General features: G+C 45.7%; 1 protein-coding gene across 1 annotated transcript in view; it reads right to left on the reverse strand.

The window, feature by feature from the left end:
• Positions 1-16682, reverse strand: part of LOC125311296 (girdin-like) — a 53725-nt gene that overhangs the window by 33167 nt on the left and 3876 nt on the right. The window contains 2 exon segments of the mRNA XM_048269192.1: positions 1398-1467; positions 12720-12828. Of these exon segments, the coding sequence (XP_048125149.1) occupies positions 1398-1467; positions 12720-12828 (179 nt within the window).

The following is a 16682-nucleotide window of genomic DNA, read 5'->3' on the forward strand; positions in this document are numbered from 1 at the left end:
AGTTCTTCTGAGTACAGTTCTGGCACTAAAAACGGGGGGAAAACATACTGGCTCGGACCAATCCATAATTAATCATAGCCTGTGAAAATGATGCTTCAGGAGAATGGAGAGGAGGTAGGAAGAGGTCCATTAAGATTGCCTGTTGATATCAAATCTTAACAACCTTTTGTGAAACCGAAACCTGCATCTTTAACTCTTAGCTTTAGCTCATAGGTCATTCCACAGTTCATAGCTCAACTTTAGCTTATAAGTCCCTTCCCCATAAACCTTCATTGTCTCTGTGGGTGGACGCTGAGGCTAGACTCCACCTGTCATGGGTGGCCTGCCGTCTGTCCACAGTTGTCCGTGTTCATCTGGAACCAATGAACGAACAGACAGCTGTCAGGAACCGCTGTGAGCCTGCCACTGACTGGAACCTTGCGGTTAGAGTTCCTCAGAGGAGCTAGCAGAGTAGCTTTAGCTGACTTTCTCTCATATGGCGACAGCTCTATAAATCGCCGTCAGCCCGATTAAAGGAGCTGTCTTTTGATGCAAGACGACCTAAATCTAACAGCTTATGTGATCAGACGCTCTTTCCTGAAAGGTAGAATATGAAGGTGACAGAGAGCGAGAGAGTGGAGAGAGGGGGAGAGGAGAGAGAACTCTAGACAGTTAGGAACACAGGAAGACAGAGAGCGATCAAATGAGAGAGAAAGAGAGAGAGAGAGAGAGAGAGAACGAGAGAGAAAGCTAGAGCGAGAGAGAGAGAGAGCGAGAGAGAGAGAGCAAAGCGGGTAAAGTAAGCGAGCAACGCGGGACTTCATCAGTGCCTGGGGTTGATTCCCCACAGAGCTGATAATGCGCCCATCCCCCACCGCGCCCTAATGACTACATAATAAAAAGCACATGGCCAACCACTTTCAGATGGGCTGCTGTTGCTGCTCCAGAAACCAGGGAGCCAAAGGTCAAAAGCACTCGGCACTATGAGGCCACATATTGACACAGAGACACTAGAAAACTGCGGGAATCAGCTCATTTGAAAAACATGAAGCTCCTTGTTAGACACATAATTTTATTTGTATGTGTAATGTCTAGTAAGAGGAATGTAAATAAAAAAAGGCATAAAACCCTACATGTTGCTCCAGGAACATTACAAAAGTACCAAAACTGTTTGGAAATGGAACTGTGTCAGTAAACGGCGCTTTGAAAGTACTGGCGAGAGGAACATAATTTAACATGGTCAGAAATAAACTCCAGTCTAAAAATTCAGGCCGGGAAAAAACACTTCTGCTTTGTTCAGTATCAAATGAGCAATAAATGGCAACGTTATATCTAGACAATATCTAGCTAGACACATGAAAGAGCTTGTGTGTGTGCATTTGTTTGTGAGGGAGTGGCAATGGCCATGCGTGACTTACCGCTCAGAGGATTTCTGCCCAGCACCAGCACGTTGGGCAGGGGCATCATGACCAGCTGCTGAAGAGTTTCCTGCAACACAAACAGAACACACACACAGAGAGAGAGAGAGAGAGAGAGAGAGAGAGAGAGAGAGAGAGAGAGAGAGAGAGAGAGAGAGAGAGAGAGAGAGAGAGAGAGAGAGAGAGAGAGAGAGAGAGAGAGAGAGAGAGAGAGAGAGAGAGAGAGACGAGTGGTTAGACGACACACAATACAGCATGGCTTCAGTTCCATACTCATATCTACCACCATTGCTATTACATAACCTGTTTTAATAGCTTAATTTCAGTGGTGATCTCACTGTATATACCATAAAACTAAAAGCATGAAGCATCAAACACATATCAGTTAGTGCTTATTTCGAAGAGCATCTTTTTTTAAGGCATGGTGTTTTTGAAGGCTTGAAGGCCTGTGGCTATTTGAATCCCACAGAGTTTCTATCAGTATGGAAAAAAATGCATGAAAAATCAGTGCTACCCAGTTCGAGTTGCTGCAGCCAACAGCTAGAGTAGCCAGGCAGCTACAGTGCTACATTGTGGGGGCATCTTTAAAATCATTTCTTTAAGGTATGGACCTGGGTCATGACCAGTTGACCACTGTGCTGTGCAGCACTCTCATTAACCTGCTGACACCCAGAAACAGTCGCACCCCCACCCAGAAAACAGCCCAATCCCTCCTCTCGCTGGCTAGACAGCCAAAGCTGCTTATCAGCAGTCACTGGGGTCCCAACCCTGCTCCAGCACCACCACACCACCACCACACACACACACACACACACACAGGTGCACAGCTATTGAGCGCGGCGGCCATATTGATTTTCCACTCATTTAGAGTGCTTCTGATATCAAGCCCAAATTTCCTGTAATCCTCCCCATCCGCTCCGTCCACAGTGCCAGCTGAGAGCAAGGCCTCTAAAACCCATTCGATCCGAGCCATGCCGCTGTAATGGAGACCATGGGAAAGATACACGGATTTTTGGATCAGGTCCAGGCATTTATCTGTATGTGTGTGTGTGTGTGTGTGTGTGTGTGTGTGTGTGTGTGTGTGTGTGTGAAGCTGAGAGCTGATCTGGTTAAGTGCCTGGGGCTGTTTGTGTGTGTGTTTGTGTGTGTGTGTGTGTCTGCTGACCTGCCACTTTTTGAATACAACCCAGCAGTGATAGAGAGCATCAACACCATAACAGACCACATTGAGCTGGGAGTCAGTCAGTCAGTAAGGAGTTGAACAAAGGCACCTTCTCGGTGTCCAAGGTGGGCGCTACACAGTGTTGGTAGTTTAAGCGAGGTACCCCTCTTCATTGTAAAGCGCTCTGGGTATCTAGATAAATTGCATGATGTGTAATTTGCTGCTGTTTTTCCAAGGCAATCTGGTTTGTTTGGTCACTTACTATGAAATACAACAGAAATCAAAATACTCAAATGTTTTGTCTAACTAAGCACACTCATTTTTGCAAACTCACCAGGGGTGTGGGGGAGGTCAAGTTCAGGGCATCCATACAACCAACACAAGTTTTATCGCAGATTAAATAAGGGATTTCTAGTCCAAATGCTGTCACTGAGTATATTTCATCATATTTTGCGTACCCAATGCTGAGGTCATCGTTAAAGAAGCTTTTCTCCGCATTGGGATTTTACCATCTGTCCAAAGCTCATTCTCAAAATGATCTTCATTGTAATGGGCTAATAACAAGGGGGGGTGGACACACGGTCGACCAGTGCTTTTGATCATCCCAATGATGACAGGACATACTGGTGCTTCTAGAAGTAATGAATAAGCCAAAAGAAAAGTACAAGTCGGTCACAGAGACAATAGCGTTGGCGCCAAATGAACTCACATCTGGCCTTTAATGGCTCGGCCATCTGCTCCTCCTGAGACGCTCAGGTCTGCTGGGCCAATCTCGTGCACTGAGGGAAACTGTCTCAGGTATGAGTTACAGGATGCTCGAGCCCTCAGTCTGTCTCGCTGACCGCACAGACAAAACGACAGACCAAACGCCCCAGAGGAGCAGAAATAAAATCTCTTTCCTGCAGCAGCAGGACACCAAATGAGTTGTCTGTGGCTGTCTGTCTGCGAGACCAACGCTGTGTACAGGGTTTCACATTCAGCCAAAGCCCTGTGATCATAAGCATCTTCATTTTTTGGCTGAGTTGTGTTCAATTTAACAACCAAATATCCAAATATGGCAACATATTTTACCACAAGACGTAGGGAAACATTCATTTTTCTGCTAAGCACTGTTTTTCCTCCTGAAATGGCATATAATCGGTCTGAAAGTAGTGGCCTTCTTTGGAAAGATGGATTACCATCTTCACACATTAGTACTATTGCAAAAAGGGTATTTTTGTAGTAAGGGAAAGTCCAGTTTCTGAAATGCAGTGTTACTGAGATAAAGCACCATCTGTGGCCATGACCAAATGACTGAGCAAGGGAGTTAAAAGACCTAGGCTTTCTACGAACACCTGTCCTCTCTCTGGCCACCTCCCCCCTCCAAACACACACACCTGTCACCTCACCAGAGCATGTGTTTACAGCGCTAGTACGCAGCACAGACAGTAGTCACACTGTTGAGGGAAACGTCACCTCGCCGTATCAGTGTGCATTGACGTATTGAGTAATGCATGTGTTCCTTCAGGACACCTCTACAACGGTGAGAAAGGATACTGATTTGTTTTTGTTTTTTTGCACCCACAAGTGTTAAATCTTCACTGAATTCTGAGAATGGTGCATTCATTGTAGGATGCAAGTTCCCTAGCAGACATGACAAAAGCATGACTCAAGAGGGAAGCTCAATTTTCACAAAAAACACTGGGAAGGCAATGTAATGAAAACCTGGTCGAGCAAAATAGCAAGTAGTAAATCTGTGCTTACTTGCACTAAATCGTCTATACTAACAGATTAATTAGGCTTATGTCAAAGCAAAACTGTGTGTAGTTTTGATGGCTGGAGCGCTCGTAGTTTGCATACATATTTGGGGACAAAATTAAACTCTGGGTTGGAGCGTTTTGTTTGAAGGGGAGCGTTGCATTAGCCAGTGCTTCAAGAGGATTATGCTGCATGTCTTCTGTATAATAGATGACAGCGCTACAGGAGACGGCTCCATATTGGGCTTGTCACCGACTGACAGACACCAGTTCCCCTTTGAAATGGAAAAGGTTTGTCTCTGTGTGCAGTAACCCCCCAACTGAACTGAATATCAGTAAACAAGAGCAACACTGTCTTCTGTGTATATGGCCTGAATGATGTGTATATTATATGCACATTGTACTGTTCTGTATTCTGTCCTGAGCCTTACACTAAACCAAATTCCAGTTGATGTTTCATCGTATTGGCAATAAAGCATTGCCTGGACTTGACACTTGAGTACAGGGCCGTCCATCTCCTCTGGCTGTTCTGCTGGTTTTTCTACAGTTGGATATGGGTGACAGGAAATACCCATAAAGGAAATGTAACTGCATCCTATCAGTAGCGAGAGAGAGGAAAGAGAAATGCTCTCCGATTCAATCAAAACCCTCCCCAGCGCTCCGCATGAATGAAGGCTACCTACATATTCTGCATTATTGATGGTCTCAGAATTTCCTGTCCCTGATGACTAGGTCATGTTCTGTGTGATAAGGAAGGTCAATTTCGATGCCCAAGTCTTTATGGCCTGAAGCGCTTTGTCAAACAATATTAAACACAAACGGTCCGGGCTCCGTCCTTGAAAACAGCACTGCCTCAATGTCAAAGGGAAAGGAAAAAAATTCACCAATCTGACACTACCATGCTCTTGCTGTGCCCTGGATTCTGATGGACAAGGCTAGCTGCTGAACAAAGTGCCCCCTGCCACACACACACACACACACACACACACACACACACACACAGCTGCATGGTGGAAGAGAGGCTGCGGAAGTGGGGGCTGCTGTGTTTAGGAGTCACAAGGGCTGGGGTGTGTGCATGTGGCTCGCCACCCTCCCCTTCATAGACCAGGTTCCGTTTTGGGAGGAAGGCCTGGAACAAGAGACCTGATTGTGCAGCCAGTGGTAAAAAGGGGGTGGGGGATGCGTGTGTGTGGGGTGTGTGTGTGTGTGTGTGTGTGTGTGTGTGTGTGTGGAAGGGGGGGGTGTCGGGCTTACAGAGACTCGCACGCGTTGAGTGCAGGAACGGCCTGATTCACACCCATTCTGCAGACATCCAGCACGTTGCCATGGCAACCCCTAGTAGGTTTATTCAGCCTAGCTATCGTGTGTGTGTGTGTGTGTGTGTGTGTGTGTGGGGGTGTGTGTGTGTGTGTGTGTGTGCAAAGCTCTCGGCTCACTTTCTTTTCTCTCCCTCCCTCCTGCTTTATCTCTTCCTCCGCTTCACTCTCCCTTTCTCCTACTGCGGAGATTTCTGCTGCTCCCAAAAACGTGCTGTGATTATGAATTTGCACACGCCTTTAGACAGGCAGCAGGCTAAGCCCAGGGTGACAGGCAGCACACTAAACGCATGCAAAGCCCAGGGTGAAGAGAAAAAGGGAAGTTTGCACGACACTTAAACATAATGTACGGGGAATGTTCCCCTTTCAAATGAGCACAGGAACAATAGGTTGAAAAGAATCAGAGCGACTGTCAATAAATCAGCCGCCTCACCCTTCCATTTTACATCATGGCCAACTGCAGATAGTCTGAATATCAACTGCACAATTTCACTACGGACAGCTTTGGTGCTTTCCTCCACTCCTCCCATAGGTGATCATCAGCAGTAGACCACATCTTTCCCCACAACAAGAAAGACCTAGGCGATCCCACACCCTCCTCAATTAGGTCTCCGGAGAGCTTCAAACGCACTTTCAGCCCCAGATACTCTGCTCAGCCCCCGAAGGTCAGCCCTGGCCGTCTGGTCAGCAGGTTCTCCGTGGCCTTTGTTCTCCAGGGTTTCCCCACGGGAGCGGTGTGGGGCCTGAAGGCCCCTGCTGAGAGAGAGAGAGAGAGAGGCCACAACACAACACGCCTGGAGGCCACAACACAAATCAGAATCCAGCCCATCCCCGTCCACTCCCTCGACATCTGTTCATGTAGCCTCACCTCTCCTGCCTGACTCCAACACCTAGCCTAGCACCTAACGCTGCTGCGCTGACCTCTGTGAAGATACAAAGGTCAGATGTTTTCGTCCTTGCCACAGCACTGGTAGGTGAAGACAATTTTGGCAAGTAGAACGTGGTTCAGTAATTTAAACTGTGGAAGGTAATAAATCTCTCTCTCTCTCCTCGTCTAACTACCTATAACAAATGCAATTTAAAAAAACCTTTCCATTAGGGGCATTTTCAGAGTGATTCAGGTCAAAGCCAGAAGGCACTCCTGACCTGGGGCATGAGCCTTCATTTCATCCAAATTTCCACTGCACATAAAATTACACCGCAACTGTGATAGCTCAAAGCATTTCAGAAAGATCACTTACAGACCAGAGGGAAACCCAAGACCACAATGGCCCAAGCAGCAGCAATCTGTCCATGCTTTAAACATTCCTTACGTCTGACAGGAGGAGACCAGTGAAAATGACGGTGGCAACAGGATAATGATTCAGACCCTGAGCCTGCCTACGCTGGTCAATAAAAGTGTTCATAAAATGAGATGATGCGAAGGGGTTTTGCACACAAATCACTCAGAGCCATACGTTTTTCATCACCCAAAGCACATCCACTCCAGCAAGCCTCTCAAGTGACATACTTCCAACACCTTCTCTTTGTACCTATCCCTACCCCTACTGTATCCCTGTTAAGGTTCCTTCCTGATGGGCGAGAACAACAAGACAACCGTCCTACTGTTATCAGCAAATAGAGCATATCTACGTGGCTGCAGGTCCTTTCAGGCAGTAAATGTTTACCAGCTCGCTGTGCTCCTTAAACATGTACATGTGCACTGCATTCAGTTGGCATTTAGGCCGCATGATAATGTATGTATACGGCCGGGAGCAAACAGCAAGGCACGGCCTAATAAACTAATTAGCTCTTGCTGCCATGTCCTGTCACCAGATCACCAAGGGGAATAAGACTTCCCAAATGAAATAAATGATGAAAGCACAAGGCTCCCACTAAGAAGCTGTTGGACCCTCGGGAAGGGGAGTACAGCATTCCCATAATGACACAGGCTGCACGCATTCCATCCCAATATTTCCACTATGGTTTCCAAGAAGCAAAAAAACAAAAAAAAGAGCGGAGAAGAGGGAAAAAAAAGAAAAACACTCTGGCCTAAGCTCTGGACATGAAGCCTGCCTGGCCTTCCAACAGACCGCCTTTGTGTTTCTAAGGCGACAGCGGAGTGCCAACCCCTTGAGCTTTGAAAACAAACTGAGCTTCTGTGCCGTTGAAAATGGAGACATGAACCAGAGGCTCCTACACGTGGAGTAGGTCTGGTCTGGCCTGGCCTGGGCTTCGCAGGGCGATGACGGCACAGGAGACATTAATGTGGCAGCGGCAGGCGTACAGTAGGGCCTGACTAATGGCTTCTAAAGGGAGCGTGAAAACATCGGGTCACGTGGTGGGCATGAACTCATGCACCATGCCCCCAGGGCCAGGGCGGCCGCAGAATGGGGCACTGTTCAACAGTCAAAACAAGCCACCGCCTTAAGACCACCTCACCATTTAAAGCAGCCTTCTATGAAAAACTAAAGCGTGCAGACCTGAACCAAACTCATTGTGTATTTCCTTTAAAAACAACTAATTTCCTTGACTCCGTAATTGAATTAGGCTACACATAAGGCGTGTATTTTTAGCGCCTCACAGCTGATCTGGGGGACATGAACCATCAACAATGAGTTTATGACACTCTCTAGATCACTGTTCTCAGAGGCAATCATAAGATTGAACTCATGATGAGGCCATGAGCAACAGGGGTGGTCCCCCTCAGTAGGGTGAAGAGATGAACAGAAGAAGCACTACCATTTACAGCGCCCGCAACTGAGGAGGTCCTCCATTGTCCAAGCCTTTGTCTTTGACCAGCACTGCTCATGCTAGCAAAGGAGGGCAAGTTAACCAGTCATCCCTTGTGGGCAATGAATCACATGGTGGGTCCATCAGCTCACAATGAGGGAGTGTGTGGCTGGCCACAGCTCCACCCATGCTGTCCAGTACAAGAACACAGGACTGAGCGGAGGAGTAAGGAACATCTTCGACAATGATTAGCCATCCCTGACCCCTAATTATTTTTCCACTGTAGTCCTTATCTCTAGGGCAAGCAGAGTCCTGCCACATGGCACTGGCATGCACAAATCACATCCTGTTTTGATTAAAGAGGACTTCAAAAGCTACAGCTGGAGGTTGGCTTGAAATGTCATCACAAAGACATCTGCCAGGGAGAAGGCTGAGTCACGCATGGGTTACACTATCACTTTCACCATTAATCATTCACATTTCCATGCCGTTACATCTCTGTCAGTCAGTGCCAATTTAAAGCTTTTCTTGGCTTCAAACAGTTTTGTTTTCTCATCATTGACACCCTCCAAGATGTTTCTCCTGCCTCATAAAACCTTGAGCACTTTAAAATGTTTTAGCTAGAATATCTCAAGGGCAACATGTTTGAAGCACACACTTGCACACACACAGCCACACAAACACGCAGCTTTATGAAGGACACATTGCACAACCTTGGATGTGCAATGTTCAATTCTACTGAGGGCTTGTGCTGCATGAGCGGGCCATTATTATGGAAATATACAGCGGCCCATTTGAACAACCTCTGTTCAAAGTCATCCTCTGTGTCTGGGTCATCTCCAGAGCTGTGGTACAGCAAAGAGAGGCAGTGAGTCCCTCTAGAGCACAAACCTCTGTCATGCCCCCGATACAGCCAGAGTTAATTAGTAAGTTTCTCTCAATATGGAGAAACCACTGACTCAGCACAACCTACCCGAGTTTGTAATCCTCTTTCACACGTTTGCCTGGAAATGAGAAGCCTCACCCTCTTCAAGGTTTAGCCTCTCAAAGAAAGTGCTGATGGCACCAGGCTGACCAGACTTTGTTCTAAATGACCCATTATGCGATAGTACATCCACTCCGTATTACTTTGCATTAAATATGCATTGACAAAAAGAGTCCAGGCGTTTTAGAATGCAATGCATCTCGACGACGCCAAGAAAACATCCTGGAGTTGCGTACGTGGCTCTACACGGCAGTGGGTGTTCTAAACGACACAGCACAAACACAGCATGCTGTCCGTCTGGAACATAAAATCTGATGGGCAGACAGACATGGCCTCAGTTAAAGGCTGATTCAAAAGAGCCAGCATTTCCAGACCAACCAGGCAATCAGTGAGTCGCATCCCAATCGCTAACTTCAGTAGTGGTCGGGCCTCTAATGTTTTTTATCATCGGCTGCATGAACCTTAGCCAGCAAGCAGATAAAGACTGCAGGCTAAAGTCTGTGCTTCCTGTAATCTGCAGAGCCCAGTCCAAACAACTCATCTGACCCCTTTTGAAGAAATGGGAACGTTAAAGACAGAGTTGAGGCTCTCTCAAGCTGGTGAGACTAGTGACTTTCAATTTAGAATTAAAAAGCCTGACATGGGGGAGTGGGGTAAGTTACAGCCCACAGAGAACTGGGTTCCATTCCGACGACCTGGTTTCTTTTCCGACGACCTGGGTTCCATTTCGATGCGCGGCCATTTCCAATCTCTGTCTCCCACTCGCTTCTAGTCACTCTCAACTGTGTAATGGCAAAAAGATTCCCAAAATATACTTCACTCTCCTTCTCTACCCTTTCCCTATCATTCCGGTAATCCATGGTGGGGCCTCATTTCAGTTGGGTCCTTCGCTTTTAAACAGCACTGCCAGGAAACAATTACCATTTTAAATGAAGCATGACTGCCATGCAAAACAAAATCTGCACAAACAAGAAGAGAAGGGAGAAAATAATTTGAGGATTGGGACTCAATCAAGCCCACCACTGCGGCTAGCATTTAATCCAGCATGGTGAGGAGGATTCCAATAACTGAATTCCGGAGCTTTGGGTGGACACGTGGTCCCTTCAGTGGGATTCTGTGTGGATCTGATGAGACACTGAGAGGATCTCATGCTCGACATTCCCATAGACTAGGCGATTTCCAAGCATTCATGTTTGAGATCTACTTGCTTTTGGCCATTGTCGACTGAACCAAGGGAGGAGCTCCATAAGAGCTTGAGAGAGACCAGCTTCAGTAAACATTAAATAAACATTGAACAAACTTTCATCAATCGTCTTGGATGTCATGCTCCATGAGACATGGGATCTGAAAGACTAAAAGCATTGAGGTAAGGTCCTTGGCGATCTTGGTCTCGGATCAACATGCAATCCCTGCTGGGCTACATCATGCGATCCCTACTGGGATACACACTCTGGAGATGTTGCCATGGGAGCTGGTTGGAGATGTTGCCATGGGAGCTGGTTGATCACAAACTACTGGCAAAACACCTCCAGAGCCTCAGTTATCTTTCCCAACAGCAATGCCCATTACAATGATTAAAATCCCAAACAACCTAAAAGGTGTAGTTCCAGCAATTCTGAGAACATTCTTATTCGCTCACACACACTCTCTTACATACACATACACACACATAATTTCCCCATCATTCCCTCTCATTCACCTGTTTGTCATTAATTTCCCCATTACCTCAGCAGCACATGTATATATGCAAACACAAAGACACACACACAATCTGTGACTGTTTGACAGATGTGCTAAGCTGATAATGACATCACAAACTACTGGCTCACTTTTAGTATGCAGTTTTGACTAGAATCCTATTGTTACCCTTCCCCATTGAAGAGGAGGAGTCTATAGTGACAAGCATAAACTGTTTATATTATCAAATTCGAAAAACAACAGCGGTTAAAAAGGCGCAGCTGCGAAAAGAACTAGTCCTTAACCTCAGTGTTTCCTACACATTGACTTATTTGTGGCGGCCCACCACAATATCAACATTGACCACCACACAATGATTTTCCAAGTTGTAGTAAATTATGCTTACATCTGGTTAATCATAACCACGCTATGCTAATTTGTTAAAAACTGTTGAATTCAAGTAAATTCTGCAAACCTACCCCCACAAATAGAATTCAGTTCTGTGGGAAACACTGCTAACCTGATTAACATATGTCCGCTTGACGGGAGGCTAAGAGCAGTTTTTCATAGGGATACAAGCACCAAATTTGACACAGTTGGGCATACTAGACTACAGTTTGTCCAATTAGCCACTGGAAAATCCAAGATGGCGGCCGTGTGCGTGTGCGTGTGTGTGTGTGTGCGTGCGGGGGCTATACGTCTGATTCCACACATCTGTACGTGATTGAAAGAAAAACAAACTGGAGTCAGCATGACTGAAATGCCGCCGAACAGAAAGTGAGATCATCTCAACAACACTTTCATGTATCAAAATCAAACTTGGTACGTGTACTGGTGGATTCATTGCACATACAGCGCATACAATTGCATTCAGCAAATTTGCTTTTTTGCTCTTTGGATGTTGCCTTAATGCATGTAGCCTAACTTGTATGCCCAATTTTCCCAAATGAGGTATTGTTGGAATCCTTGGATCCTCCGCTGTCTGTTGCCATTAGTGAAATTGAGCCAGTACGCATTTGTATGAGAAAAAACATTAAGTCGGGTCAATTTTTGGTGGCCATCTTGGATTTTTGAGTGGCCAATCGGGCCGTTTTTTTTAAGTATGCCCTAGAGAACAACTCTGCCAAATTTGGTGCTTGTATCACTATTTGCACGATTTTTGTATTATCTGCCTAGCTAACTCCGTTCCCTTAAAGACCATTTTTAATGAGAGAAGGTCACCAGTTGGAGTACAAATTCACTCCTTCCTTACATCCAATATGCAGAGGAGAGTGGAGAAACCACATCTGTGGGACCAGGGCTTTACCAAACACATTTTTGACGTGCTTGTTCTATTAGACCCCATCTCTTGCCATCTGGATGGAGGTTCTGTTCCCACATCACACCGGCCACAGACATTTGCAAATGAGCCTTCAGCCTTCTCTAGTCTGTGTATGTTTTCACCGTACAACTCTTATTAAAAATTTTCACTGCCTCTTCAGATGCATATAAGTTTTATTTTGAACTCGTGAAAAGAGCTATTAAAACTCCACACACCGCCAGAGTATACAACCTCAAATCATAGGAACACTCGATGGTGTTTTAAGCCCCTGGAAGATGACCTTGGGGGCTTAAAACACCATTGTGCCACAGTAACTGAGTACTGATGTACATTTTCACCCAATAAAAAAAAAAAAAAAAAAAAAAAAATCTGCAGATGTAATGGTCCATAATTTTTCCACATAGCCAACTTACTTGGTAGTATGTCTTAATCTGACGAATCAAGATGGAGAGATTTTGGATCCGCAGAGTGGAGTCATTGTTCACTTTCTTGTTGGTCCTCTGAACAGTGGCTTTAGGATTTCTGAGGAGGAAAACACAGTCAGTCAATCAGACAATGCTGCATTGATTCCATCATATTCACCAAACACAAGAATGAGTAGTACAGCTGCAGCATAATTCAGTTACACTGACAGAAAAACCCAGACAGCCATTAACAGCACCGGGATTATGAGGAAGTGGTTGACCTTTCACAGTACCGTGACAATCATAGGGTCAATAACAAAGACACGAAAAAGGTTCGCTCCAATCTTGAACTACGACTTACAAGGGCTCACAAGTGGGTGACAACATCCTACATGTGGGCTCCAAAGGCAAATACAAGTGATAGATTGAGATCGGATATCCAAGATTCATGTCCGTTATGGGAATTAGACATATGGTAGAGGATGTGCATCTGTGAGTTTTTCAATATATGGGATCGTGAGAACATCTGAGGGAATGTTCTAGAAGGACTGAAGGAAACATTGAGCCAGAAATCCCTCTGGGCCAAAGACATGAATGAGTGTTAGAAGCATCAACCCACAGAAATTGATTTCCTCTCTGAAGGAGAAACACGTATGACCGCCATATGGAATTCTTTTCAATCATTAGTTCAAAAGGCAGTTCAATCTTAGTTCTAAAAGCAGACCTTCTTGAACAGTGTGATTTTATTGGCATAACAAAGTTAAGAAGAAAGGGAGCTGTCAAGAGGGAATAGGCTGACGCACATATGCTCCTAGATGTCGCACGTCCCATCTGGAAAGCTAGCGATTCCTGGACTGACTAGGCTAATTCTGCTCATGTGAGGGCAGTACAAGGCAACTGAACTCTGTCAGTAACTGGTTAATTGCCCATGTGTTTAAACGGTCCTTGGTGTGGCCTCACTTTACTGTCCTACTTGAAGGAAATCATAACCTAGCCAGACTTAAAAATAGATTAATAGCTCATACAATAAAGACCAAACCAAAAAAAAAAACACAGACTAGATCATTTTATTATGCCAGGGACTGGGCAGACTAGACTAAACGTGAACTGAACCCTTTCTCTGCACTGTGTCGGACCTCAGAGGTGGCGAGCGAAGCTGGCACCCCAGGGACCTCGCAGCTCTGCGATCAGCTCAGAGATGTGCTTTGATGATCCTCAGAGATGGCTATGCTCTATGAGCAGGCAGAGATTAGCACATCTAGTGCTCCGCTGCCCTTCTTGGCTGGACAGATGGCTTGTGTTTAGTTAGCCTAGCGTCTGACCTCATTTCTCACTACTAGCGGCAGGCGTACCAGCAGCACAGTGTTGCATTAGGGCAGTAGGGTGGATGGACATCTCTTGTCTACAGACTAAAAACGGCACTGGACTTTTGTTAAGAACGAGTTAAAAGGGGAATAGCCACACAAAGCCAAATGTACTTTCCATTTGAGGCATCAGTTTGAGAGTAATTAGATGACTTGACCATGTGTGCGCATGCCTATGTGAGGGCATGGGCATTTGCGTGCATCTGTGATCTTTTTTCCCGGGCTTTTTAGCATGGAGAGGGTGTGTGTGTGTGTGTGTGTGTGTGGGGGGGTCTGTCCCCATGTGTGCATCAGGATGATTTCCAGTGAACCTTGCCACAATTACTCCCTGCAGCGTTAACGCTGTCCCACATACCTCCACAGCTCAGGGGACTCAACAGAGGATGAAATGGTTATCAGTTTCTCCCTGGCCACCACCACCAACCCCCACACCCCACCCAACAAAGCTTTTACATAAACACTCAGCCACAAAGATGCCAACAGAGAGACTTTCACAGGATTTCTGTTAAATGCCCTATATTAATATAATCATACAGTGGATTTGGCACTAAAGCAGTCTGACCTCAAAAAAAGAAACTAGGAAATAAAAATAGAGCAGTCATCTCCAGACAGTTTGGCTCCCAGAGCCATGACAGTGACAGTGGATCTTTCAGTGATGATGATGAACCTCATCTACATTGAGGACAATGTGTCTGACTACACCCACACAGTACCCTCTCAGACATGCAGACACACACATGGGTATTTTAACAGTAGTGTGAAAGCACCAACCACGTGACCTCCCGCATGCCCAGTCAAGGACCTTTTGAAGGGGCACAGTGGGGGGTAGGCTTAACCCCTTAATTAAATACCGTAGAGGGAACTGTAATCCTGTCAGCTAAAAGCGCTTGTTAAAAAAAAAAAAGGGGGGGGGGTCAGACACGAATGAAGGGGCTAATTTACATTACATCTAAATAGCCGACCGGAAACGTATCTGCCATGCCACAACACGAGCACTGCCTGGCTCACCGTCCACAGTACTGTGGTCTGCCCATCTCACCAACCAACCCCCCCTCTATCTTTTACATCACATCTCCACCATCCAGGCCATGTGGTTCTGAATGAGTCTCCTTTGTGTCTTTGTAAAGGGGAAGAAAACCACACACACACACACACACAGTACCGCACCGATATAACCGCCTTTGCAAATCCGAAGCCAATGCAAAGTCAATAGCCGATGCGGAGCACAACAAAGCCGCAGGCGCTTCGGCACTGGGGAGTAACCTACTTCTGACAGCCCGCATCAGACTCAGCAGAGACTGGGAGGGGGTGGTGGTCGCCGAGCACGAGCCAGCCATTGACTGAGCCCTGCTACACAAACAAGGCACAAGCAGGAGCAGGATTACAAGCAGGAGCAGGGGCAGGAGCAGGAGCAGGGGCAGGGCCAGGGGCAGGGGCAGGGGCAGGAGCAGGAGCAGGAGCAGGGCAGGAATGAACCAGGGCACACCCGTGGTTTTCCACTCAACACTAGCCTAATAGGGAGGAGAATTGAATGGGAAAAAAAATAGAAAAAAATTGAGACACCAGTTCCTCAAAGCTTAGAGAGCATAAAGTCTACAATTCATGTCCAGGACAGACCAACTCAGCATGACTCATTCACCCACAAAAATCATTCACTAACCCTTAAGGCTAAAACATTAGGCCAAGTCAGGGCATTTGCCGTTTTCTATTTGACTTGTATGTGCATCACATCACTTATCAGCTGGGTTAGTGAGTGTACTTCCATGGGCCCCTATGTCTATCCGTCTTCCTTCCAAAAACACTAGTGAGTACTCCCGTAGGGCGCACAGCGTGGCCATGTTCAAATAATGCCCTTCCAAGGCCAACAGCTGCTTCCTGTGAATCTGACTCAAGAGCATTTTTAGAGCACCGCTCAACATCCTCTTAGCATCTACAGTCAGAAACTTGTAGCTTTGTGTACAGACTTCCGAGGGCTAGGACTCGGACTCATAATCTAGGATCACTACAATAATTTCAAGTTATTTTAGTCAAAGTTGTAAAAAAAAAAAAAAAAATTGGCTGGGTATGGCATTATTCTCACAAGGGTTCAGTAGGGGTGTAGCAGTACACCATCATATCACAATTTAAAAAAAAAATGCACCATGGCATTTTACAGTTCAGAAAACTATAAATGTCTATTACAAAATAAGTCATTCCTCTAGGCCTAAAGTACACAAGTTCTTGTGAAAACATTTAACTGAGCTTTGTGGCTTGTCAACTTAAGGTGTTCAGATGTTTTAGAAGACTGAATGTGAAGACATAGCTTTCACATTCAGATTTATCCTTATTTTCCTTTTATTTTCAGGAAGAGATTTTGGTAAACCACATATTTAAGAGACTGATCTTTTATTGTATCATTTTGCCCTAGGACAGAATAAATAAAGCTTGGGATATTAATTTGATTTCCGTCTTACTTTGTTGAATTGGCTGTATCCTGACCGTATCAAACAATGAGCCCTGAATCATATACAGAACCGAATAGTGAGTTGACTGTATCATCACATACACCCCTAGGTTAGAACTTGATGAAGACCTAGCGGCCGTAACGCATTGTCTGTGTTTGGTTGCC

Source organism: Alosa alosa, chromosome 18, assembly GCF_017589495.1.
Source record: "Alosa alosa isolate M-15738 ecotype Scorff River chromosome 18, AALO_Geno_1.1, whole genome shotgun sequence".
In the NCBI taxonomy this organism is placed as follows: domain Eukaryota; kingdom Metazoa; phylum Chordata; class Actinopteri; order Clupeiformes; family Clupeidae; genus Alosa; species Alosa alosa.